At 53.5% G+C, this 26,728-nt stretch overlaps 1 protein-coding gene and 1 long non-coding RNA gene across 4 annotated transcripts; one reads left to right on the forward strand and one right to left on the reverse strand.

The window, feature by feature from the left end:
• The first annotated feature begins 289 nt into the window (after window positions 1-289).
• Miga2 (mitoguardin 2) lies at window positions 290-25,105 on the forward strand. Of its 3 annotated transcripts, none has more exons than XM_071601041.1 (16): window positions 290-353; window positions 2,975-3,216; window positions 4,395-4,605; window positions 6,169-6,281; window positions 7,088-7,205; window positions 7,538-7,674; window positions 14,117-14,234; window positions 14,886-14,986; window positions 15,467-15,582; window positions 16,663-16,735; window positions 16,942-17,028; window positions 20,941-21,039; window positions 21,328-21,462; window positions 22,098-22,151; window positions 22,822-22,938; window positions 23,171-25,105. In XM_071601041.1, exons 2-16 carry the CDS (start codon window positions 3,121-3,123, stop codon window positions 23,375-23,377), a joined length of 1,782 nt encoding a protein of 593 aa, XP_071457142.1. In that variant the 5' UTR covers window positions 290-353; window positions 2,975-3,120; the 3' UTR covers window positions 23,378-25,105. The 3 variants fall into 3 exon arrangements, with proteins under 3 accessions (XP_071457142.1, XP_071457144.1, XP_071457143.1); XM_071601042.1 differs by lacking the exon at window positions 290-353 and adding an exon at window positions 398-487; XM_071601043.1 differs by lacking the exons at window positions 7,088-7,205; window positions 7,538-7,674.
• Window positions 20,275-24,002, reverse strand: LOC114098894 (uncharacterized). The gene is made up of 4 exons (XR_011704177.1): window positions 23,916-24,002; window positions 23,189-23,296; window positions 21,514-21,719; window positions 20,275-21,390 (listed from the first exon to the last, which is right to left on the reverse strand). It is a non-coding gene; the product is annotated as an uncharacterized lncRNA (long non-coding RNA).
• Window positions 25,106-26,728: the final 1,623 nt, after the last annotated feature.

The following is a 26,728-nucleotide window of genomic DNA, read 5'->3' on the forward strand; positions in this document are numbered from 1 at the left end:
CACAGACAGCCCCCGGGGGCCTGACTGCTCCGCCTCCTCTCCTTGAGAGGCTCCGGGTCTCTCTCGGCCGTCTGTGTCAATCTAAACCTGGTGGCCAATGGTAGGAGAGAAGAGAGCACTCCCGCACCTCAACCGCACTTAGGTGGAGGGTCAGAGGGCAGGAGAGGCGGGCCCAGAGTGATCACGTGCGCCACCCGATTGGCCAAGGGCCAAGGCGGTGCCGAGTAGTTTGGCGGCGTTCATTGGCTAGAGCCGGTCGGCTGGGCTCGGAACCACGCCCCCTGCGGTCGCGGGTTTGGTTGCGCGGCTGCCGGGGAAGGAGACGCTGCCCTTCCGCAGCGATGGGATCCCGGGTGAGTGGCGGCCTGGCTGAGTCGACCCTACGGGCGGGCAGCGGGACAGGGTCCCAGACAGAAGCTTGCGATGCGCGGGGTCAGCCCTGCGCAGGGAACTGGGCGGGTGCAGGTGTCCCGGCCCAGGCGGACCGGTAAGGTGCTCAGGATGGAATGAGTAGGTACTCGGGCCGAGGGAAGCGCGAGAGGGTGCCTTGCTTGGCGGTAGAACGAGAAGGTACCTGGGTCAGAGAGGAGACACCCGGGCCTGGAACGTTGCTGGTATCCGAACATGAATGCAGGTGTCCGAACCCAGACTGAGAAAGTACTCGGGATGGAAGGACCAGGTGTGCTGGCCGTGGGTGATGCTGGAGGGTGCCTGGACGAACCTCAAGGATATTCTAGGAGTAGGAGTCAAAGAGGAAGGGGCCTGGCCTAGGCAGTGCAAGATATCCGGAATGGAATGAGCACTGCTGTCTCATTGCTTGTCTACCCAATGCTGGGCCAGGTGGGAGTTCGGAGGTATATGGGATGGGATGAACAGAAGACTGGGCACAGGGTGGCCCAAGGGAGGGCCTGGGTTGGGGACATTCTGGGGTCAAGATGGATTAAAGGGTACCCAGGCCAGAGGCCTTTGGGGGTTGTCCAGAGCAGGGGAAGAGGACCTAGGATGGAAGGCATGGGCATCCAGGCTGAGAGTGTTGTAATGTCTGGAAGTGGAATGAGGAGGTGCTGACCCAAGATTGTAGAGCAGGAAAGAGGTGGTTGCCCAGGTGGAGCCCTGCCTTGCCCAACGATAGGTGTCTTTGTTGGGGGGGGGGGGTGTTGCCACAGGGTTTTCACTATAGTTAGGAGGTGGAGGCCTCTTTTCCTCTGGCCCTGGCTTGTGCCAGGGGGATGTATAGGTAGGTCATGAATGGACTGGATTTGGACCCTTCCCTGCAATGAGGTGGGCTTGGAAGGGAAGTTGTTACCTTCTTCTCAAGGGGGACAGCAGAGGCTATCTAGACTCTCAGGCAGACAAATACCAGGCCTCAGTGCCCCCTCTACCTGTCTGGCTCCTGGCACATGCATCCGTGCTCATCCTTATAACCCCAGGTGGGCTTCTCAGAAGCTCAGGGGCTTGAAAGTCCTTCAGGTGTGGCACAGACAAGCAGTGGAGTTGGGGAAAGCAGTGGCTGGGAAGCACCACTGCAGCCTTAGACCACCACCCCCACCCCCACCCCCGCCAACTGGGGATATTTGAGTGACCTCAGTGAAGTTGCTCACTTCTCAGAGCCTTACTTTCCCCATGATAACTGTGGTTATCATGAGGGTTCTGCTGTGGCTGGACTCAAACCTGTAATAAGTGCTTTGGGAAAAGTAGCTGCTGAACCTCTGATGTTCTTATCACCCCAACTCCAGGCCTGAGCCAGGCTTGGGGATGGGAGGAGGGGCTTGCAGCATGACCTGGACCAACCACTGGAGGTCACAGCTAATTGAAGCCTCCTGACAACGTGGCAGTTTCCTTAGTCCTAGAACGTCACTGTGCCATCATTCCTTGCACCCCACCTCCCAGCCTCAGAGCTGGACTGATAGGACTGTAGGTCCTTCCCACTCACTGGGGATAAGCCGTCTCTTGTGCTGGCCCAGTGATTTTGGCCACTATCCCAGGGAGACAGGGTCTGTCCTGGCCTGTGTGTTCCTTCTGCTTGAGGTCCCTTGAAGGCATCCTTAGGCTTCATGCTGGCAGTTGGGGAACACCCTGCAGGGTCTTAGGATCTGGGCTGTGTGATCAAGGTACTTATTCCCTGGCTTTGGAAGGGAACAGTAGGATACTCTGGGAGGGTTTCAAAAGGTCCAGAGAAAGCTGCTCTTGTTCCCTGTGGTTCTTCTGGGCCTGAGCTTCCTGCTTCCTGTCAAATTTAGCAAAAGGGTTGCATTGAGCAGTCTAGAGTCCAACAGAACTTGATCCAAATCCTGACTCCCCACACCAGTGTGACTTTGGACTCCTGACAGCCTCCCGAGACTCAGTTTCCTCATTGGAAGGTGGAGGCAGCACAGGCAGAAGGGTGAGTAGGTAGCATCTGCTGTGATATTTCCCAGCAACTCGGGAGGAGGATGAGGCAGTAGGATTATGAGTTCAAGGCCAGCCTGGACAACTTAGTGAGACCCTGTTCTCTCTCACCTCCCCCCAAAAAGAAGAATTGTGACAGATCGATGAAATAACATAGATAAAGAGCTCAGCATAAAATAGCCATTGTCCTTGTCTGGGGAGTGGACCCTGCTGTCCTTTTCTGGTACAGTCCACAGAGCTTAACTTCATGGAAGGTGAAAAAGATGTGATTATTCTCAGTCTTGGGCTGAGAATTTTGTTTAGCAAGTGGCTCGGGGCTTAAAAAGGTGACCTGTCCATCTCCCAGGCCTGGGTCCTCTTTTTGGCCAGCATGCCAGAGGTGCTGCCTTCTGCTCCCAGGGCTCGAGGTGGGCAAGGGTCTGTGAGGATCTGGCTGCCCACCTGCTGCCAGGTGCAGGGTCTGGGGCCCGATTCCAGCTGGTGTTCCAGACATAGGCTTTGTCTCTCCCTGTGCTCTGAAGCCTTGTGTGGATCTCTGTGTCCATGTGTGCATATCCATGTGCTGACCTGGTTGTCTGTCTCTCAGATCTGTGGAGGGACTCTCTGGTATGAGTGTCCCTGTCTGGTTGGCGAGTGGACGGTGCCTCAGACCCGGTGGGCAACCAGCTGAAGGTGTTCTCTTGGGAAACTCTTGGCCCCACGGGCTCTCTTGCCTGGGGTGCCGGTCCTGCCATGGCGTTCCGGAGGACTGAGGGCATGTCCATGATCCAGGCTCTGGCCATGACGGTGGCGGAGATCCCTGTATTCCTGTACACAACCTTTGGGCAGGTAAGGATGGGGATGGCCCTGCCTCTTATGCTTCTGGTCCCTCAAACACTGAACTGCTCAGCCCAGGGACCCTCAGTGTCTGGGAGAGCTGGGCCCTTGTCACTGATGTCCCAACCATCAGGTGTCATCTCTGAGCAGAGTAAGAGGGACTGGGTTAGGGGTCTGGGCCCTGAGCCTGGTCTTCACCTCAAGGCCATGTGAGTCCTTGACCTCAGAGCTTGTCTGCAGAAGCAGGTGGGCTGCCTCCCTGGCAGCTCAACTTTCCTGGCTGACCTGGGCTCTTTTGTTTTTTGGTACCAGGGATTGAACTCAGGAGACCTTGACCACTGAACCACATCCCAGCCCTATTTTGTATTTTATTTAGAGACAGAGTCTCCCAATTGCTTAGTGCCTCACTTTTGCTGAGGCTGGCTTTGAACTCGTGATCCTCCTGTCTCAGCCTCCTGAGCTGCTGGGATTACAGGTGTGGCCACTGCACCCAGCTGACCTGGACTCCTGGCGCTTCTTTTTTTTTTTTTAATAAGTTTTAGTTGCCAGTGAATTTTTTTTACTTTATTTTTTTAATTTTATGTGGTGCTGAGGATCGAATCCAGGGCCTCACACATGCCAGGCAAGTGCTTTACCACTGACCACAGCCCCAGTCCTCTGGATGCTTCTTGAAGCCCTATACTATGGGATGTGGTCCACCCAGCAGGCTCCCAGTCCAGCGAGCAGAGGGCAAGGGGAGAGTGAGACGCATCATCATCTTCGCAGAGTCTTTGAGAATCGAGGGCCGGCAGACCGGAGTTCCCATGCTGCCTCTGTCACTATGAGCATGTTTCTTAACCTCTGTGACCTCCATTCCTCACCTGGACAATGTGTCACCGGGATGTGACACAGCTCAAGTGCTGGTGCAGTGCCTGGTGAGAGGCGCTGTATCCCTGTGCCCTAGGTCATCCTGACTAATGACTTCAGGGATGCCTGCTGGACCCCAGGCCTCAGCTCCTTGGTGTTGGCCCTTTTTCATCTTTATATATCTGTAGTCCACTTTCAGAGAGGCTGATTAGGTCCTCTCTCCAGTAGTGACTGCCTTTGTCACTTATCTGGTCAGTGCAGGGACATTAGGTGCCCAGCACCTGAGTGCTCTTGGGATAGTGTTCCCTGGGGCAATGTAACCAGCCACCCTCTCTTTCCCACAGTCTGCATTCTCACAGCTGCGGCTGACCCCAGGCCTGCGCAAGGTTCTCTTTGCCACAGCCCTCGGGACTGTGGCCTTGGCCCTAGCTGCCCACCAGCTGAAGAGGCGCCGGCGGAGAAAGAAGCAGGTTGGCCCTGAAGTTGGAGGTGAACAGCTGGGCACAGTGCCCCTGCCCATCCTTATGGCCCGGAAGGTCCCATCGGTGAAGAAAGGTAAGCTTGCAGTGGGGAAGCACTGACTTGGGAAGGTCCCATCGGTGAAGAAAGGTAAGCTTGCAGTGGGGAAGCACTGACTTGGTCACATTCCAGGGGCCACCAGTAACTGTGGGGTCTTGGGCTAGTGCCTTCCGTCTCACAGCTAGATTCCCACCATCCAAGAGACAGGGGTAGAACCTTCTTGCAGTCATCGTGAGGGTCTAGTGGATGGTGTGCCTGATGCACATGTCCCACCAGTGGGTGGTTCCAGGGACCCTTTGGGAGCACCCGGTACAGAGGGGCGCTGGTGGGTGTGGCCGGCTGGGGGCAGTTCCCTGAGGTTCAGGGACAGGAAGGGCCTTGGCTCTTGCTGTAGCTCCCATCCCGTGTTTTAGAAAACTGAGCCACAACTTGCCTGCGGCGATAGTCACCCTTTTCGCATAACACTTCTGAGCGTTGACATGCATATGGTCATATAATCGGCCCACAGTAATAACCTTTCTGTCATCCCCTCATCCCCCCCAGTCCCTTTGTCCTCAGCCCCTCTCCCCTACTCCTATTCCTGGCAGATGCCCATCTGTGGCTAGCTGGTATGGGTTTAGAAAACTCATGGCTCCTTGTAATCTATTAAATGAAGCTGTCTGCCACACCTGAGCATCCTATCAATCTGTTCCAGCGCCAGGTGTTCTCATAAACTTTCACCTGGAGAGAGATTCATTTTAAGAAGCCAAAGCCTCCTTCTGGGGAGAACTTTTTTTTTATTTGTTTTTTTTTGTACCAGAGATTGAACCCAGGGGTGCTTAACCACTGAGCCACATCTCCAGCCCTCTTTATATTTTATTTAGAGATAGGGTCTCACTAAGTTGCTTAGGGCCTGGCTAAATTGCTGTTGCTGAGGCTGGCTTTGGACTTGCAATCCTCCTGCCTTAGCCTCCTGAGCTGCTGGGATTACAGGCGTGCACCACCACATCTGGCTGGAAGAAGAATTTTAGATATAAAATTTCACAGCAAAATAAAGTTTTATCTTTATAGTTAGAAGAAGTTAACGATAGTCTTGTCACCTTGCAGTGGCCCCTGGGAGGTCTGGACCCATGTCCACACCAGCCTCTAGTCTGCTTGCACTGTGCCACCACTACCATCCCACTTCACCTTTGACCCCTTCTCTTCTTTACCCAGGGCCTCATGCATGCTAATCATGTGCTCTACCACTGAGCTACACCCCAGCCCCTACTTTTCTCACTTAAAAAAAAATTTTTCTATATTTTAAAAATGTTTTTGTCTTGACTCCCTCTTGGAAGGAGGAAAATTCCAAATCTTTCACATAACCAACAACACAGGGAAGCAGAGTACGGAGGCAGGGAAGTGGCCAGACCTCATCCTGAGCTCATCCCAGCAGGCCTGGGATGCTCCTCCGGGCATGGTCCTGTGCTGGATGACAGGTTAGGGCTTGAGCAGAACAGCAGGAGCCCCGTGTTCCTTGGCTCTGCTGTTACCTGACCCAGAAGGTCAGGACGTGCTCCCAGATGAGGAGTGCCAGGGAATTGGGGGGTTTCTGCATGACCTGCCTCCTGTTCCTCACAGGTTACTCCAGCCGGAGGGGACAGAGCCCCAGTAGCAAGAGCAATGACACTCTCAGTGGCATTTCCTCCATTGAGCCCAGCAAACACTCAGGCTCCTCCCACAGCCTGGCCTCGGTGAGGAGCTGGGGTGGGGATGGCCAGGGAGGGCACCCAGCACAGCCCCCACTCTGCCCTCAGGGAGCTTCTGGACTAGCAGGAAGACGGGAGAAGTTTCAATTTATTCGTGCCTTTGTTCATCCATGCATATAGGTCTTCAGAGATGGCTGCAGGCTGCAGCCACATGGGAGAAAGGTGGACAGGTGCAGAAGAGAGAGGCTGACGGCCTCTTGGGGAAGGCACTTATCTCTGAAAATACCTTTCTTCATTCTTTTCTCAGACACTGAGCAAACGCCTGCGTGGTGACAGGGACACTGCTAGGTGCTGAGGATCTAGAGATAAATAGGACAAAGGGAAGCTTGTTTTTTCCTGGAGCAGTGCTTCGGCTCCTTCACTCGTCTAGTTAATAATTCACTCAGCAAGCTCGAGCCCAGCACCACCCTGGGGACACAGGGGTGAGCAAGGGATGGTTCTTGTCCTCTGGAGCCCATAGCCTCTGGCAGGAGGGCGCAGCCAGTCCTGTGGATGAGAGACTGGCAGGTGGTGGGCACTCCTGCCTTCTGAGTCTGTCTGGTACAGCAAGGACTGGGAGCATGTTTCACAGGCAGACACTGAGTGCCAGGCGGGCCTTGGCCTGGTTCCTCCTGTGGTGGTGGCTCTGGCTGGCATCGTCAGGTGCTTGAGCTGTGGATTCAGGCCATTCTGAAAGTTGAACAGTGGCCAGGCTTGCAGGATGGTTTTGGGAAGCTGTGGGGGTGGGCTCAGAGGGGTCCTGGAAAGGGTCTGCAGAGTCCTCACTCCTTGACCTTGTGCTTGGCACCCAGATGGTGGTGGTGAACTCATCCAGTCCCACTGCTGCGTGCTCGGGACCGTGGGACATCCGAGGGATGGAGGAGTCTGTGCCCGTCACCGACGGCAGTGCTGAGCGTCTCTATGCACAAGGTGCAAGCAGGAGGCTGACTCCGCCAGGGTGGGGTGGAGGAGGGCTGCCCAGAGCCGCTGGGGCTTGGGCCCTGCTCCAGGTGCTGCCCCAACCCTGCCCCAAGCCCCCCATTCAGTGATTTTCAGCCCTTTTTGGACAGGGGACAGTGTCCAGGAACAAATTTGGTCTAAGTGAAGGCCTGGAATCTGACCAACTCTGAAGAGTGGTCAGACCCAGCTCCCCAGGCATGCTAGGTTCTCCTTTTCCTGTGACCCCCTGCCTCCCTCCGTGTGCGCCCTTCTTAAGCGAGGCTCGGGAGGCGGGGCCTGACTGTCCTCCTGCCTGTGCCCAGGCATGGAGCTCTTCGAGGAGGCACTGCAGAAGTGGGAGCAGGCCCTGAGCGTGGGCCAGAGGGGGGAAGACGGCAGCACCCCCACGCCAGGGGACAGCCTCCGGAGTCCTGAGACTGCCTCTGAGGCACTGTCAGAGGTAGGTGGTCTTCCTCCACGTCTTGCCCCCGGGTCATTTGAGGTTGGTGACGTGGAACGCTGGGCAGCCGCCCTGTCTGTGACTCCTTTCCTTCTTGGCCTGAAGCTTCCCATCCATGAGGGCATTATTGGGATTTATAAAACAGTCCACGATGGTGCTTGGCACAGTGCCTGGCACTTGGTAGTTCCTCAGTAAATGATTGTCAGACCCCTCCTCCCAACTCTGAGAAAATGTGCATTGACGAAAGCCTAGAAGGAAATGGGCCTCCGTTCAGAGGGGATTGACTCACGGGGCCTTTTTTGTTTGTTTTTGGTACCCGGGATTGAACTCAAGGGCACTCGACCACTGAGCCACATCCCCAGCCCTATTCTGTGTACTTTTTAGAGACAGGGTCTCACTGAGTTGCTTGGCACCTCATTTTAGATGAGGCTGGCTTTGAACTTGTGGTCCTCTTGCCTCAGCCTCCCCAGCTGCTGGGATTACAGACGTGTGCCACCGGGCGGGCTGTTTTTCTTTTCTTGGTGTATTCTTTTGGAATACTGTCTAGGTGGTTTTCTGTAGTGAATTTTTATTTTCCAATATTAGGAAAGAAAATAAAGGTGGCTGCTGCTTTTTTTGTGGGGCTGACAATTGAAGCCAGGACTTCACCCATGCTGGGCCAGGACACTGCCACTGAGCCACATCTGCAGCCCCAAGGCTTCTGTTTTTTACAGTAAACATTTCTGTGAAAAGGGCACCAAACGCATGTCCCAAGATGGATGTTCACTGAAGTTAACACAAAATCCTGGAAACTACCTAAATGCCCATTAACATGGCCTGGGTTACCTCTAGCCACTGCAAGGAGCAGGGGAAAGCTGTGTGGACAGACAGGCCCAGGGTGTGTCATTTGAGTGAAAAAAATAAGCCAGAGAACTGTGTGCATAGCACTACCCTGTGTGCAATGGCTTTGAACAAGACGCACGTGTATGTGCAGTAGAGAGCACTGGTGTGTTCGTACATTTCCATTTTTCTCTGAATGGATGCATTTACTAGGGGAGAGGTCTGAAGAGGAAGGTGGGAAAAACTTCTACTTTACTGTGCAGTACTTTTCTTTTCTTTTTGAATATTTTTAGGTTTTGTTTTGTTTGTTTTGGTGCTGGTGCTGGGGACGGAGCCCAGGGCCTTGCCATGCTTCTGTTGCTGAGCCGCACCCTCAGCCTCTCTGATTCTTATAATGTTGAACAGACCCTTATGGCAAGGTGCCGTAGTGATATCTTGGGCTGTTTTTTTTTTTCCCCTCATGCCTTTCTGTATTGAAAAAGATAAAAAGCAAAACCAAAGGCTGGTGGGTCCCTGTCCTGCTGGAGGACAAGCAGGAGCCCTCTTTCAGGAATGGCATGATGGTATCTGCAGCCAGCCAGGAAATGGCAACAACTTGAGGCGCCAAAAACAGGGAGTTTCCAGAGACTTGGGAGATGATTGCAAGTTCAAGGTCAGGCTCGGCAATTTATCAAGACCCTCAGCAACTTAGTGAGAGCCTGTTTCAAAATAAAAAATAAAAAGGACTTGGTCTGTGGCTCCCTACTGCAGCATCCTGGCCCCAACCTTCAGTTCTAAATCAAACCAAACCAGACAGGGAGTTTAATCCAGGGACTCAGTTGCCTGGATGAGGGAGGAGCTGGAGGGATGTGGGAAGAGGTTGTGGCCCTGAGCCCAGGTCAGGGCTGTTCTATGGGAGCTGGACCCATAGGGGAACTCACGGTGAAAATGCCCACTCTTCCACCCTGCACCTCTGTCTGTGTTTCACCTGCGTCTCCCGTTGGCCAGGAGCCATCAGGTGGGGGTGCTGGCAAGCAGTTTGCAGACCTGGATTGCACCTGGCACAGCCGCTCAAAGGCTAAGAGTGCACCTGCCCTCTGCCCTGACTGGGGCATGAGCTCAGAGGCCTCCTGCCATGTGGGCATGCCTGCAGGGGCCGTGGGCAGACACGAGGGCAGGGAAGTGCCTGGGGCATGGTGTAGAGGGCCCACGCTATAGCCCCTTGATGCCAGTCCATGCAGTAGATGATGGACACCTGCAGGCTCTGTCAGGGAGGGGGAGTGAGCGAGGCTGCTTTGTTTCCCAAATTATACTCATTGCTGAAGCTGCATCTTAGGATCCTGGATCTTGTACTGTTTTCCTCACTGTGAAAGCAATGGAATCCCCACTTGGAGAACAGTGAAAACCACAGAAATCCCAGAGAGGAAAATGGAGGAGCCCAGCCCCTGCCCTCGCAGCTCATGGTTGTGGTGTGGGGCGAAGGCCCTCAGCCTCCTGGCTGCTGGGCTGTCACACAGGGTGCTTGTCATTGAGCCCCCATCCTTTCCCAGGAGTAACCACCGTGGGCCCCCAAAGGCATATTTCTACACTATAATTTTTAAAACAGCTTTATCAAATAGAATTCCCATGCTATCAAATTTATACACTTTCTATAATTCAGTGGCTTTAGTAGCTTCCTGGAGTTGTCTGTCCATCATGGAAATTGCTCCCAGAACATTTTCATGAAACCCCTTGTACTTCAGCAGTCACCCCCACATTTCCTCATCCCCCAGCCCTGGGCAACCGTGAGTCTCCCTTCTCCATATATAGATGTGCGTATCCTGGACTTTTTTTTTTTTTTTAGAGAAATTTTTAATATTTATTTTTAGTTTTCGGCGGACACAACATCTTTGTTTGTATGTGGTGCTGAGGATCGAACCCAGCGCCCCGCGCATGCCAGGTGAGCACACTACCGCTTGAGCCACATCCCCAGCCCCCTGGACATTTTTAAAAAATCTTTATTTTATTCATTTATTTTTATGTGGTGCTGAGGACCGAACCCAGGGTCTCGCACATGTGAGGCGAGCGCTCTACCCTGAGCCATACCCCCAGCCCTATCCTGGACATTTTTATAAGTGGAATCATGAAATATGTGGTTTTCTGTGGTTGGCTTCCTTCATATGGCATTGTGCTTCCAAGATTCACTGCTGAATGACATTCCAGCATATGGATATCCATTTTATGTATCCACTTGATTGATTTTTATACATCAGTAGATGGATGTTTGGGTCATTTGCACTCTGGCTGTAATGAGAACGCTCTATGAGCATTTATGTAGGGGTGGTATTTTTGATTTTTGGTTTTTTGTTTGTTTTGTTTTGTTTTTGTACTAGGGATTGAACCCAGGGGTGCTCTGCCACAGAGCCACATCCCCAGCCCTTTTATTTTTTGAGACGGGGTCTTGAACTTGAGATCCTCCTGCCTCAGCTTCCTGAGTAGCTGGGATTACAAGTATGTACCACCATGCCTGGCTGTTTACACTTCCTTGATAGTATCCTTTGAAGCACAAAATTTTTTTTTTTAATTATTGGTACTGGGGATTGAACGCAGGGGTGCTTTACCACTGAGCCACATCCCTAGTCCTTTTTATGTTTTATTTAGAGACAGGGTTTCACTGAGTTGCTGAGGATGGCTTTGAACTTGCAATCATCCTGCCTCAGCTTCTGAGCCACTGGGATTACAGATATGCACCACCACCCCCAACCAAAATTTTTAATTCTAAAATTCAGTTTACTTATTTTTTAATTTTATAGCTAAGAAACTTTTGCCTACCCTGAGGTCATTTTACAGCAAAGTAGTGAGCAGGCTGCTGCCAGAGCTGCTAGGCTCTTCTGGCCACACAGACGGGCCCTGGCCCTGCTATAGAACCCAGCAAAGAGGCCCATGGGTCTGAGGTCCTATAAGCTGAGCCTGGGTCTAGCTATGCCAGGCTATAGCTGGATAATCTGGGACACTTCTTGAGTTTTAAAAATTTTTCTATTTTCTTTCTTTTCTTTTCAATACTAAGGATGGAACCCAGGGCCTTGTGTAATGTAGGCAAGTGCTCTATCACCGAGCTACAACCGCAGCCTTTTTTGGGGGCGTGGGGGGATTGAATTTAGGGGCAATCAACCACTGAGCCACATCCCCATTTTTTTTTTTTTTTTTTAATTTAGAGACAAATCTCACTGAGTTACTAAGTGCGTCACCATTGCTGAGGCTGGCTTTGAACTCACAATCCTCCTGCCTCAGCCTCCAGAGCCACTGGGATTACAGGCATGTGCCACTGTGCCCAGCCCGTAGCCCTTGTTTTTTTAATATTTATTTTTTGGTTGTAGTTGGACACAATACCTTTATTTTATTGATTTTTATGTGGTGCTGAGGATCAAACCCAGGGCCTCACATGTGCCAGGCAAGCTCTGTACCGCTGAGCCACCACCCCAAGTACCCACAGCCCTTTTAAAAAAAAAAAAAAAAATTTGTATTTTTTAGTTGTAAATGGACACAATTCCTTTATTTGATTTATTTATTTTTATGTGGTGCTGAAGTTTGAACCCAGTGCCTCACACGTGCTAGGCAAGCGCTCCACCACTGAGCCACAACCTCAACCCCCACCCCCCCAGCTCTTTTTAAAAGTTCTTATTTTATTTTTTGAAACAGGGTCTGGCTAAGTTCCTAGGCTGACCTGGAACTTGCGATCCTCCCACCTCGGCTTCTGGAGTCGTCACCATGCTCTGCTACCTCCTTGTATTTTCTCTGTGAATCTGGATCACAGTATCCCTGCCTTCCCAGGACACCTTGAGGCTGAACAGCGAGGTCCCTGTCCAGGGCAAGCCCAGTGACTCCCAGCCCTTCCAGCCCTTTCTCCCCAGCAGCCTCCTCCCAGGGTCCAGTTACATGCAGGGGCAGGCTCTGGTAACCTGCAGAAACACAGTAGTCGGCTGGCTCGTGTCTCTCCCTGGGCCCAGAGCGCTCAGGGTTCAAGGAGGCCTTGGAGGCCACAGGGTGCTGTGTAGCAGAAGGCAGTGTCCCAGGAAGCCTGCTCACTCCAGACCTGCACCCCCCCCATAGCCAAGACCCTCCTGGGCCTCTCTGCAAGCGTCCCCTTGCCTCCCTCATCCTCCCACACAGCCTTCCCTCTGCTGGCCAGCCTTGTGATCTGCTGGCTACAACCCCACAGCATGGTGCTGGGGTTCTTACACTCTGCACCCCAACACCACAGTAACAGCTACATCAGTCAGCATTTTATCGCTGTGACCAAAATACCTGACACAGGCAAGTTGGAGGAGGACAGGTTTATTTTAGCCCATAATTCCAGAGGTTTCAGTCCGTGGGTGGTGGGCCCTGTTGCTTTGGGGCTGAGGTGAGGCAGAACGTCTTGGCCGAAGGGCTTTGGAGGAAATGTACTCAGCTCATGGCAGCTGGGAGGCAAAGAGAAAGAAAAGGGGCCAGGCAAAAAATGGTCTCCCAGTGACCTACTTTTAAAAATTGGGCCCCACCTGCCATAATGCCATTGAATGGAGTCCATGAGTGGATTCTTCCACTGATGAGGTCAGAGCCCGCGCAACCCAGGCACCTCTCGAAGCCCCACCTCTGAACCTTGCTGTGTTGGGGCTGAGCCCTCAACACGTGACCTTGGGAGTCATGCCAGACCCAAGCACAGCAGCTGTTACCTGCAGTCAGGCTCTGTCCTCACAAGGCAGTGCTGCTGAGGCTCAGTGCAGTGCTTTCCCAGGCGCGTGTGGCTAGCAACAGGGAATTTCATCCCATCTCTTCTGGCTCTGAACTGCTCTCATGGTTAAAATAATAACTACAGTAATTATCATGAGAGCTGGCAGCCACGGGCTGTCACTATGGGCCAGTGTTTGTGTGAAGTGTTTTGCATACTTTTTCTCATTGAAGTTTTTCCCCAAACTCTGGGAGATGGGCACACTCATTTCCACTGACAGATAATGAGAAGCTCAAAATGGGAAAATTATTTGCCAAGGGTCACACAGTTTGGAACTGGTGCCAAGATCCACACCCAGGTGTGTTTGGCTGCAGAACAGCACTGTTTAGTAGAAAGCCCCATGTTAAAATTTTGTAGAGACCATATTAAAAAGCCAAAAAAGCCAGGCATGGTGGCACTCACCTGTAATCCCAGCAGCTCAGGACATTGAGGCAGGATTGCAAGTTCAAGTGCAGCCTCAACATCTTATTGAGACCCAGGGGATGTAACGGAGTGATAAAGCACCCCAGGGTTCAATCCAATATTCAAAAAAAACAAAGGCAAAAAGAAATTTTAAGTTTAATTTTAATGATATGCTTTATATCACTTGGTATATCCAAATTTTGATCATTTCGGCCTGTAGATGACCTAAAAGACTGCTGAGATATTTTGCATTTCCTTTTGGCTCTAAGTGAGGGATCCATTGTGCATGTGTACGTAGGGATGTCTGTTGGGACTGGCCACATTTCAAGTGCCCATGGCCCTGGTGTCTCCTGTCATGGGCAGCAGGTCCAGAGCTCGTGCTCTTGGTGCCAGGCCCCAGTGCCTTCTCCCCTTTCTCCAGGGGCTGGATGGGGCAAGAGGCCCTTCACTGGGGAGGTGGCAGGCGTGCGTTGATGGTCACGGCTTTCCTCACAGCCAGAGTCACAGCGCAGGGAATTTGCAGAGAAGCTGGAGTCCTTGCTGCACCGGGCCTACCACCTGCAGGAGGAGTTTGGCTCCACCTTCCCCTCGGATAGCATGCTGCTGGACCTTGGTGAGGGGGCCATAGAGCAGCATTGGGGCTGAGGGTGGGGGATGGAGGTATAGAGGAGCCAGAGAACCAGGGGGCCCCTTCGGTGCCTTAGACAGCTCCTGACTCCCGGGGCCCACTGGGGGTCTGGCTTCATGCACCCAGTCCTTGTTGCATAGATGAGGAGCTGAGGCACCCTTTCAGCAGGGCCAGTAGAGCAGGTGAGGCCCCAGGAGCCCCTGGCCAGTGTACCTGTGCAGCCCTTGGGAGCAGGCCTTGGGGCCTGTGTCAGCATGTTCCTGAGCTCTGAGACCTTTGGGAGGCTGAGTGGCTGAGTGCCTTTGAAGGACCAGAGCCTTCTACACTTGAGCAGGCAGAGATGGGATGCCAGGAGTGGCCACTGCCTCCCTCAGGCCGAGTTCCAGCCTGTCAGAGGGGAAGCATCTTGCCCAGGACTGCACAGTAAACTGAGTACTTTCCTGCAGAGCTGAGGGGCCACCAGACCTCAAGTCCAGTGGTGTGACCATGGCAAGTCCCCTTGGCAGCTTGGTGTCCACACCTACCAGGCCCAGGGAAGACACTGGAGGCCAGGAGGGCTCAGTTGCTGATCCCTGTGCCCAGATTCCTTTCAGCCCCGAGAGGGGCCTCAGTTCAGCCCTCTCACTGCTCTTTCAGAGAGGACCCTCATGCTGTCCCTCACCGAGGGCTCGCTGCGTCTGCGGGCTGACGACGAGGAGAGCCTGACTTCGGAGGACTCCTTCTTCTCAGCCACTGAGGTAACTGGGGCAGGGAACCAAGCAGGCTGGGCAGCCCAAAGCTCCCGGGAGGCCAGCCTGGGAGCACTGGGCTGTGGGAATGTGAGGCACTTCCTCCAGCTGGAGCTGAACTTCGCAGAAGCAGAGTGTCGCTCCCTGGGGACTCTGAATTGCTGAGGACTGGGCCTGAGATGCTAGGCATCATGGCTAGAGAGGAGGCCCACCGGGGCTCTGGCCCCTACTCATCTGTCGTGGGGTTGGTGCTTGGCATTAGCCTCCTGTGTGGCCTCCAGTGTTGGGCACACACATGTCCTTGCCTGGGACAGGAGGACTTGAAGCCAAGCCTCCATCTGATGGACCAGTGTTCCCTCTGATCTGCTCTGAGAGGGGCAGTGGTCAGACCCCTCGGGAGCCTCTGCCGGCAGAAGGGTAGGCAGGCGCCCTCGCCTCGTGGAGTGTTGCTCGCTGGCTCCCTCAGCCCCTCCTGTGTCTCTTCCCCAGCTCTTGGAGTCCCTGCAGGTGGGGGACTACCCGATCCCACTATCCAGGCCTGCTGCTGCCTACGAGGAGGCCCTGCAACTGGTGAAAGATGGGAAGGTGCCCTGTCGCAGCCTCAGGTGAGGGTACAAGGAGGGCACAGGAGGCAGTGGGCGAAACCCACTGCGTGGAGCTGGTGGAGGAGCTGCTCATGGCTTCTGCCCCTGCTGAGGGAGACCTGGCTGGTCTTGAACTAAGTCCAGCAGGTCCGCTAAATGACAGCTGCAGGGCTGGGGCTCGGGCTCAAAGGTAGAGTGCTTGCCCCGCATGCGAGGGGCCCTGGCTTCGAGCCTCAGCACCATGTAAAAGTAAATAAAGTATTATGTAAAAAAATTTAAAAAACCAAAAGTTACAGTAATTAATAGTTAACCATTGTTCTGAGTTCTCAAATGGTCCATCCCAGCAGCACAGTGGACACAGTCCTACACCATGTCCTGACAACCCTTGGTAGTAGAGGTTAAGAACCCAGGCTTTGGGGACAGAGCCCTGGCTTCTGTCCAGGTTCTGTCCTTTGTAGTGTATGGGCCTGAGCGGGTCTGTCCCTTCTCATCCTGCTTTTGTCTGTGCTTATATTTCGGTCTCTTTGCCATCAGAGAGTTAGCTTTTCTGTATAGTATAAAACTCAAATTTTCCTAAGGCTTGCAAATTCATGTATTTAAAAGTCCACTGATCAGGTCTGGGCTGGGGAGTAGCTCAGTTGGTGGAGTGCCTGCCTTGCATGCACAAAGCCCTGGGTTTGATCCCTAGCACCACACACACACACACACAAAAAGTTCACTGATCAAAAATGGTTGAAAGTTCTGGTTGAATCTTTGGTGATCTGGACAAAGGGCAGCTGCAGCAGGTGGAAACCCCCTGCCCGATGTGCTGCCCTCTGGGAGCAATTTGACCATTTTGGTCCTTTGCCAGTGATGGCTGAGGGCTGGTTGTGGCCTAAAGGAGGCCAAGGTCAGCCCAGCCACCGTGATGAGGAGGCTGGCCTCTCCTCAGAGACCATCCGTCAAACCTCTGCCTCAGGCTTTGGGAGGCTGAGGCCTACAGGGAGGCGTCACAGTGCCAGGTGAGGCTGGCAAAGCTTCCCACTCCCCACCCGAGTGCGCCCTGTCCCCCACTCGACTTTGCTGAGCAGGCAAGTGTGACACTATCTGTCCTCCCCTCAGGACGGAGCTGCTGGGCTGCTACAGTGACCAGGACTTCCTGGCCAAGCTGCATTGTGTGCGGCAGGCCTTTGAGGTAGGTGTGGTCCAGGGCCTCTTGGGGAGGGTGGAGCCAAGGATGAGGGGCAGTGTGGCCATGTGGTGTGCACATGGCTTCCATCTTGGCCAGAGCGGCCCTGTGCAGGATACCTCCTGGGCAGATGGGATCTCCTGCCCAGCCCATTGTACTGCCTCCTCCATGGGCAAAGGGGCCCCAGCAGCTCTCCCTTCCTCATCCTGTAGGGGCTCCTGGAAGACCAGAGTAACCAGCTGTTCTTCGGAGAGGTCGGCCGGCAGATGGTGACAGGCCTGATGACCAAGGCTGAGAAGGTAGCCAGGGTGGGGTTTTTTTTTTTTTTCAGAAAACAATATAAAACCAAGCAGAGGAGCTTTGACTTCATCCTGTGGGCAGTGGAGGAAGGGCTGAGGTTTGACTCCCTGTGCCAATTTTGAAAAACAAAAAATCTGTATTGCTTTTTATTTCAGATTCCAACATAGTACAGTTTTACAAAACTTACCAATTATAAAACACAAACTGTAAAAGGTTCCCCGCACCCTCTCTGCCCAAGGGGACCCCTGCTGCCCAAGGGAAATGTGAGCCTGTCTATGGTTGGGAACGTGCCCTTTCTGCCGGCTTCTGTGGAGGCTGTTCACCCCTGGACACTGCTGTCTGGTTTCCCAGCCTTAGGACCCTCCCAACCGCCTGCAGCTTTGCTGTGTGATCTAAGGGCGTAGCTCACCCATGGAGGCACCTCAGGCCCTGGGGTGACAGTTACTGACTGTACAGCAGTCCACATCACGGGCAGCGCTACTTTAGTTCTCCTCACTCAGGTCCCTGTGGTATCATGAAGTCTCTGTCCATGGTCTTGGCAGGAAGTTTTGAAGGCCGGCAGAGCTTGCCAGTTTGCCCTCGGCAAGGCCTGGACACTTATATTTCCATGAGATATTAGTAATCTTTCTATTCTTTGTATTTTATCCATTGCTTTATGGCTCTTTGGTTATGGGTGAGGTTGCATAATTTCTCGTGTTTATTGGCCACTTGTGGGGTTTTTGTTGTTTCTTTAACGAATTGGAGCAAAGTTTTGGAACAGGCCTTTTCCCGAGTGCTCTGCCCACATGCTGGAGAAGCGATTCTGAAGTCCATATGTGCCCTCATCCTCCATTTCTGAACACCCTTCATTCCTGCTGCCTGCCATGTGCAGCCTGAGCTCTGTTCTGTGGTGGCCTCACCCTGGCCAGAGCGAAGGTCCCAGGGCTTCCAGTGCACAGCAGGCCCTCCGCCTGATCTGGGCCTTCCCCTGCGCTGGTCCCTGTGTGCCTAGCACACTGTTCCTTAATTCTTTTTTCTTCTTTTTTCTACTGCATAAGATTGTTTTTATTGACAGCTGGGTCTTTACATTTGAATGTTAATTTTTCATCTGTTTATTTCTAGGAGCTAGAACCACATTATCCAGCCAATTCTTCTTTACTTCAGCAATTTTATGTGAAATATACATAGAAGCATGTGAAAAAGTATGTGTAGGACTTAATGAATAAAAAGATGAGGGTTCACTCTGGCTGCGGTGGCTTCAGTGCCCTGCATCCTGCTCAAGCCCTGTCCTCCTCCCGTCTCAGTGAAGCCCACGAGGTTCAGGGCAAGTGCTCCTTGAACATTCATGTTGGCTGGATGGCCACCTCCAGCACCTACCACTTACCTAGCAGTGAGCGCTTTACTTGCATTTCTTTACTCGCAATTGCTTCTTGGAGCCTACTGCAGCTCCTGTGTGGCAGAGGGGACGGTCTGGACTCTGAGCAGGTTAGGCGTGCAGCGGGGCTTTGCACCCAGGTGGGCCTGGCCTATCCTGTGCCTGTGGCCCGCTCTTTGTGGCATCCCCAGGAGGACAAGTGAATGAGTGAACAAAGGCTGAGCAGGTGCCAGGAACGGGGCAGACCAGCCCCTCTGGGGCATGCCTCCGTCCAGCCTCTGCCCCGGGCAGGTCTTGGGCTTTGTTGTCATTAAGAAGTGCAAGAGGCTGTCTGGCAGCTCCTGAGCGCCACAGCCTGTGCTGAGCTGTGTGACTACAGCAGGAGCCAACGTGGCCCCATCAGGGCCCCCAGACAGGTGGCCAGGGCCAGGCCATCTGAGAAGATACTGGCCCTATGGGGCGTGGCCAGGCCCTGGAGTTACAGCATCAGGCTTCTTCCTCACCGTGTGTCAATGGGCCAGTCCCAGAAACCTCCGGGTCATTGTATGTGAGTGGGTCCCTGTGTGTGAGCGGGCATGTCCCATGTCAGACCTGCTCAGCTGGCTTAGAAGTGTCAAGGGTCAGTTACCTTCCTCCTTGACATTGATATTGAGGGTCATTGGTCATTTGTAGGTAAGGACATAAGGCTCTGGGGGTGAACCCGGACAGCCCAGGGCCATCTCTAAAATTCTCTTTCAAACTTAATAAAAACAGTGGGGTGGTATGGTGCATGCCTGATGAGCCCAGGTGCTCGAGACCAGCCTAGGCCACAGTAATAATAAGTAAAATGATAATAAGTAAGTAAATAAAGAAATAAAATTCTAAATTGTAGGGCTGGGGATGTAGCTCAGTGGTAGAGCACTTACTGAGCATGTGACTTGCTTAACTTATATATATTTTATATATATATATAATTAACATATATATACACACACACATACATATATATGTATCTATCTATATAATATCGTGTATATGTATGTGTGTGTGTGTATATAAAGTTAATTAAGGATAAAAAAAATTAAAAGTGATGATAGCCAGGCACAGTGGTGCACACCTGTAATCCCAGCAACTCAGGAGCCTGAGGCAGGAGGATCATGAGTTCAAAGCCAACCTCAGCAACTTAGCGAGGCCCTAAGCAACTCAGCCCTGTCTCTAAGATCCGCCTCTAAATAAAATATAAAAAAGGGCTGGTGATGTAGCTCAGTGGTTGAGCACTCCTGGGTTCAGTCCTCAGTACCAATAAATAAATAAATGGTTAAAAAGTTGATGGGTGGATGCTCTTTGTAGGAAAAACTAAGGAAAAAAAAAAAAAAAAAGCCAGGTGCCATGGCGCATGCCTGTAATCCCAGTGGCCTAGGAGGCTGAGACAGAAAGATTGCAAGTTCAAAGCCAGCTTCAGCAACTTAGTAAGGCCCTAAGCAATTCCCTATCTCAAAATTTAAAAATGGGCTGGGGATCTGGGGGCGTGGCTCAGTGGTAAAGTGCTCCTGGGTTCAATGGGGGCGGGGGCACAAAAGAAACCAAAAAGAACAAAGTAAAAACTGTTTCTGATTCTACCCTGTTCACAGTTTGATGAATATCCACCTGTTGTCCCCTTTTGCCCATGGTCTTTATAAATGTCATCAACCTGTCATCCTGCCTGGCTCTTTAGAGCATCACCTAAAGTGATGGGGAGTCAGCCATGCTTAGAGCAGACCCTGGTACTTCCTGTCTCTGCGCAGACCCACGTCAGCAAACTGCATCGAGAGGCTGACTGAACCACAGGGTCTCAGAGTGAAGGTGCATGGTAGAGCTGAGGGTCTTTGTTCTTAGTAGCGTTAGCAGTCTTTTTTTTTAAATATTTTTTCAGTTGTAGTTGGACACAATACTTTTATTTTATTTATTTATCTTATATGGTGCTGAGGATTGAACCCAGCGCCTCACACATGTTAGGCGAGCGCTCTGCCCCTGAGCCACAATCTCAGCCCCAACATTAGCAGTCTTTTTGATTGATTGATTGATTGATTTTGCTGTGCTGGGGATGGAATCCAGGGCCATGCACACACTAGGCAAGCACTCTGCCACTGAGTCATGCCCCAGCCCTGCATTAGTCTTAGACTCTGTATTGAACACTTAGGTGTCAGGCACTGGATTGATTGTCTTAGAGGCAGGAGTTCACCAGTTCCCCCAGAACAGCCTTATGAATGTGGGCTGTAGCTTCTCGTCTCACCTCTGAGGCCCAAGGTCAAAATTTGGAGCATACACCACCTGACTAAAGCTCAGGTTCTCGTGCCTCCCTTGAGTCAGGTTGTGCTGTGCCTGTGCACATCTGGAAGGCAGCAGGTGCTCCCTGGTTCTCTGGAGAGGCCCACTGCAGCAGGCAGTAGATGCTTCCTCACCTGGTCTTCCCTAGGGCAAGGCCCCATCCCTGCCTTGACATGTCCCCATCCACAGGCCAGCCTGTCCCTGTGGATCTCATCCAGCTGGGGCTTGGGGCCTCTCCCACAACCAAAACAGGCTGTGCTTCTCCCTACAGAGCCCCAAAGGCTTCCTGGAGAGCTATGAGGAGATGCTGAGCTATGCTCTGCGGCCTGAGACCTGGGCCACCACTCGGCTGGAGCTGGAGGGCCGTGGGGTGAGTTGGTCTGTGCTCAACTTCCTGGGCTCCTCTGTACCTGAGATCCTTGGGGGTGGGGGAAGGGTATGCCAACTTCTGCCTCTCTTCCAAGCAGCTGAGATGACACCATTACTGCTCAGAGCCCTGGTTCCTGCCCTGCCCCAGGCACAGGCATGAGGGAGGTGGCCTCTGTTGCAGAGCAAGGGAAAGATATATACACCCTCCACATGTCACATCCAGGCTCCTTCTGGCTTCAGCCTTGCTGTGTGCACAGTGGCTCTGAGCCCAGCCCTGAACTCCCCGCAGGTGGTTTGCATGAGCTTCTTCGACATCGTGCTTGACTTCATCCTCATGGATGCCTTCGAGGACCTGGAGAACCCCCCATCCTCAGTGCTTGCTGTCTTGCGAAACCGTTGGCTGTCAGACAGCTTCAAGGAGACGGTGGGCCACTGTCCCACCCCAAACCTCACATCACAAGATCCTGGAACTCACCTGACCCCTTCTCATGCCATCACTGCTTGGGGCACCAGGGCTGGGCACCTGCCCATCAGTTTCTGGGCCTGCGGTTTCTTCCTGGGCACCCTAGAACTGCCTTTCACTGGGTCCAGCACCAGGAGCGAGCCCGGCCTTTCTGCAGCGTGGATCCCCAGCTCTGCTCACTCGGTGCTGGCATTACTTCCACCCAATAGTGATACATCCTATTAAGTGAAAATAGGAGGAAACAACCAAAACAAGAAGAAATGAGGCACAGAGTAGGAGAGAGTCTGCTGGACCACAGGGACTCTTCAGCAGTCACTGTGATTCCCCCAACCACCAGATGGGATGGGGGCTTCATCCTGGCCATTTTCTATGGGAGGAAACCCAGGCTCAAGGAGAGCAGCACCTAGTTCAGGGCCCCTTGCAGTCAAGGCTAAATTCCTGAGTTAGGGGAAAGAATCTAGAGCTCAGGACTGAGCCCCATCTTCCTCCCTGGGGTGGGGTGAGCTGGGGACAAGGGATTAGAAACCAGGCAGGGTGGGTAGGGGCTCTGGGGTTGGCCTTATTCTGACACCAAGGTGGGTCCATCTCTGCTCTAGGCCCTGGCCACTGCTTGCTGGTCGGTCCTGAAAGCCAAGAGGAGGCTCCTGATGGTGAGTGGCCATACAGTCACCAGGGAGCCTAGTACCAGACCTGGTTCTCAGGCGAGATGGGTGGGAAACACTGGTGCAGGGAGGTCTCCCGAGTCCCCAGACTCTGCTGCACCTTTGGCCTTTCTCATCTCCTGCACTGGCCACCTTTCCTGCCCTCACCCCTCCGTTGGCCTGGAGCTCCCCATGGTCATTTTGGTCCTTTTTGTCTCACCCCCCAGGGCCCAGCACAGAGTAGCCATTAGGAAGTGTCCAGGGACTCGCCATAGGGGAAGGGACATCCTGGGAGGGCTGTGCACAGGGTGGGCTGGCGGGTCAAGGCAGAATGCCCAGGGAGCAGGCAGAGCCCCTCCTCCCACGCAGCACGCTGGTGACAGCCGGCTGCATTCTCTTAGCTGCCGTCCATGCTCACTTTGCCCTCTGGGCTCTGCTGCCCAGCTGGTACCAGCTGCCACTGCCAGTGCTCTGGGCACTTCCTTGCTGGGGCCTCCGGAGCCCCGCCTCATGCAGTTCCCACAGCAGTCTCCTGTCCCAGTGAGGAATGGCTGTGAAGTACCCATTGCTTGCCCAGGGCCACCTAGCCACCATGTAACCGCCCTCAGATGCCCCCCAGGACCTGGGGGCGCTCACCCTCCCTGACCACAGTGCGCTTCCTTAACTGTCGCCCTGACAGGTGCCCGATGGCTTCATCTCCCATTTCTACTCCGTATCGGAGCACGTTAGTCCTGTCCTGGCCTTTGGCTTCCTTGGACCCAAGCCCCAGCTCGCTGAAGTCTGTGCTTTCTTCAAGGTACACAGCAGCACCCCTCTTTCCATGCCCCTGGCACAGGAGCCCTGGAGGGGCCAGCAGTGCAGTGAGGGCCTGGACCTGCTCCCAGAGGAAGGGGCCAGGGGCAGCAACCGGAGAGTAGCCCAAGGGTGGGAGAGGATGGGTTGGAGCCCTGGTGATCGGGAAGGGGACCTAATGGGTTTCGAGGACATCATTGAAGGGCCCAGGCCCAACACCAGCCCTGTGCCCCCAGCACCAGATTGTGCAGTACCTGAGGGACATGTTTGACCTGGACAATGTGCGCTACACATCGGTGCCAGCGCTGGCGGATGACATCCTGCAACTGTCCCGGCGCCGCAGCGAGATCCTTCTGGGATACCTGGGGACACCAATGACCAGCAGCATTGGCCTGAATGGGGCACTGCCCCGAGAGAACCGGCCCCTGGCAGAGCCGCAGTAGTGGCAGGCATAGGCTGGAGGGGAGGTGGCTGGCTGGCCTCGCTCATGCAGATGGGAGAGAAGGTGACCCTCCCTCCTTTTGGGTTGGCACTCAAGGGCCAGGGTGGCCAGGGCAGTTGCCTCTGAGCTTGCCCCACCCCCCTCATCTGGGAATCCCCAAAGCTCAGAGAGCAAGTTTCCCTGGACAGGGCTGGAGGCATGGAGAGGCCCACCTGACTGCCCTCAGCTGTCTCTGGGGAAGGGTCCCTGGGAGAGGGTGGCATCGTGGAGACCTGGGACAGGAAAAGCCAAAGTCCTGTGAGTGTGGGGCCCCAGAAGCTCTGACTACGCTAGGGCTGTCCACAGGTGGGCTCTGAGGGGGGAGGTAGAGGTGGGAGCGGCACGGCCTCGTGGTGAGCATCACGGAGTCCTGAGCTACAGCACCCTGCACCTGTGTGGCCGGTCTCAGGACCCAGGTGTCCTCTGGTCAGTCCAGAAGGCCCCACCCTGCCTGCCTCCTGCAAGAGTTTGCAAGTGTGCACAGGGGTGGGGGACAGCACCTAGTGGCAAAGGTCTGGGTCATCCAGAGGTTGACAGAAGGCTGGGCTGCAGCTCAGGGGTATGGTGTTTGCAAGGCCCTGGGTTCCATCCCCAGCGCTGCAAAAAAAAAAAAAAAAATTGTTTTTTCCAGGACAGAGGTGGGCCTGCTCCCCCTGGCAGGGACTGGCCCTGACAAACCTGAGCACCAACCCAGGATACTGTCCCCCCATGTGCCCATACCCTGCCAAAGACTGTCATTTCTCCTTCCACCTCTGCCACCACCAAAGATGGAGCAGGTGGTGCTGGGTGCTCCGGGCTCCTCCCACCTCCCCTGGGAAGCCAGGAATTCCCTGAGTGGTGCTAGGCTGGAGTTGGGGGTGCTGACCAGGGGTACTTGGGACCATCACCTGTGCTGCCATCAATAGCCCCAGGAGTGAGGGGCCGGGGACCACGGTGGGGGATGTCAGAAGATGAACACGGCTGGACCAGATCCCCCACCCTCATGGGGACAAGAAACTACCTGGCATTGTACCTTCAACACGACGCACAGACGCTCCAGGAGCTGACTAAGGAAGTGGAGCCCGCCTCAGGGCAGGCACCACCCGCTGCTCCTGTGGGGATCCTGCTAGCATCTGTCCCAGCAGCTGCCAGGGCTCTGCCAGCCCTTCAGACTTGCGGCTCTGCCAGTGTTTTGCCTGAGCTGGAAAATTTTATTTATTGCCTTAACAGTTTATTTGGAGTTTCTGCCCCTTCCAGGTTCTGAGACCTTTAGAGAAACAGACTCCTGGCTTCCCAGGCTGGAGCCAGAGCACTGGCCCTGGGACCAGGTCCCTATCCCTGGAATGGGAAGAGCTGCTGGGTGGGGAGGGCACACCCAGAAGGGGGGACGGGTGAAGGGTGATGCTGGGCATGCCTGTCCTCTCTGAACCTGGTCCCCAGACTGGAGGACCCATGAGCACTAGTGTGGCTCTGGCCTGACCCCCTCCTGGCCCTCCATCCTCACATTCCCTCTTTTGCACTTACCCTGCGCTGTGAATGTACGCCTGGGCGCTCGCTGCCCCGGTCACTGGAAGTGGCGTTCTCACCTGATCTTTGTTTACACGCCGTGCACTTGGCCTGCTTCCAGCTTCTGTATGGTGCAGCGTGTGGTGGAGCCTGTGCGTTGACCGCGAGTCCAATAAATGACGAACACCATCTCCTCCTGCACTGACATGGGGATGGGGTGGCTCTTTGCTTCTTGGCCAAAGCAGGGGACAAAGAGCGGGAGAAACCCCTCACTGAACAGGACTACTGGTCCTGGGCAGTGCTCCGCTCACAGGCAGGCGGGCGCCTTGGGCGTGCACTCGCCTCAGCGCTATGGCAGGAAGGCCACTTCCGGGCCTTAGTTTCCAGGTCTGCAAGCTGTAGGCACTGGGCGGGGGGCCCACAGGCTTCCAGGCTCAGTTTCTCTGAGCGCACTAGGAGAGCCCAGCAGGGGCAGGGAGACTCGCGGGGGGGGGGGGGGGGGGGGGGCAGGGGGGCGGGGCGGTGCAGATCCAGCCTGCCATGTCTTCAGCTACTTCATGGACATCCGAAAATCACAAGCTGTTAAGTCTCAGCAACGTGGGAGGCTGAGGTAGGAGGAACAAAATTCAAGGCCAACTTGGGCAACTTAACAAGGTCTTGCCTTGAAATTAAAAAGTGGGCTGGGTGCCAGCAGTGGTAGCATAGCACATGCCTATAATCCCAGCACTCAGGAGGCTGAGGCAGGGGGATGGCAAGTAGCCTCAGCAATTGAGCAAGACCTAAGCAACTACCAAAATTAAAAAGTGGCAGGGTGTGGTGGTGCTGGGAACATAGCTCTGTGATAGAGTGCTTGCCTAGCATGCAAGAAGCCCTGGATTTGATCTCCAGTTTTTAAAAAAACAAGAATTCAAATGTTACAGAAAAGTTTTGGGGGGAACCTTTGAAGTCTGGGGTTAAAGCTGCTATTGTGGCTCAGTGGTACAATGCTTGCCTAGCATGTGTGAGGCACTGGGTTCAATCCTTGGCACCACTTATAAATAAAACAAAGGTACTGTTTTCATCTACAACCACACACACACACAATGTTGGGTTGTAGCTCAGTAGTGGAACACCTGCTTAGCATGCACAAAGCCCTGGGTTCAATTCCTGACCCTGCAAAACAAAACAAAGCCTATAAAGAACACCCCTAAAACTAATATTAGTATTTAGTACTTAGCTATAGTATTTCCTGTATGTATTTTCCAATTCCTTGCTGTGTGGGTGTGGTCCTTGGGATTGAACCCAGAATCTCACACATGCTAGGCAAGCACTGTATCCCTGAGCTCCCTCCCTAGCCTTTCTTATTTTATTTTCAGACAGGATCTCGCTCACTTGCCCAGGTTGGCCTTCAACTTGAGGTCCTCCTGCCTCAGCCTCCTGAGTAAGAGGGATTCCAGGTGTGCACCACCACAGCTAGCTTCTTTTCCAAAATATTTTTAGTTTTCAGATGTGAACTTCACCCATGAATACTTGAAGCAGGTAGTTCAGAAGGTAATTCTTCTCCAGCAAGACCCGCACACCAAAGTCACACCTAAACTATTAGTGATTCTCTAGTGTGTTTCTTGGTTTGTTTTAAACAATTTTGTAAAGGTGTAATTTGCAAACGATAAAATGTACTTGCTGTAATGATTTTTGGTACTTTACTAAAAATAGGTGTGTATCCACTACCACACACAACGTCAGCACATTGCCATCACGTTGAAAAGACCCCTTGTGCTTGTTTGCAGAATGTCCCCCAGGCCACCACCAACCTCTATTCTATACTTGCCTTTTCTGGGCCTTTTCTATA

Source organism: Marmota flaviventris, chromosome 13 (genome assembly GCF_047511675.1).
Source record: "Marmota flaviventris isolate mMarFla1 chromosome 13, mMarFla1.hap1, whole genome shotgun sequence".
Taxonomy (NCBI): Eukaryota; Metazoa; Chordata; class Mammalia; order Rodentia; family Sciuridae; genus Marmota; species Marmota flaviventris.

What these genes read in the sequence shown, in the direction of transcription:
- Miga2 (XM_071601041.1), top strand. Translation starts at nt 3,121, where the DNA reads ATGGCGTTCCGGAGGACTGAGGGCATGTCCATGATCCAGGCTCTGGCC. An exon ending in GTGCCCTGTCGCAGCCTCAG is followed by an intron (nt 15,583 to 16,662) that starts GTGAGGGTACAA and finishes TCCTCCCCTCAG; the next exon opens with GACGGAGCTGCTGGGCTGCT. An exon ending in AAGTCTGTGCTTTCTTCAAG is followed by an intron (nt 22,939 to 23,170) that starts GTACACAGCAGC and finishes CTGTGCCCCCAG; the next exon opens with CACCAGATTGTGCAGTACCT.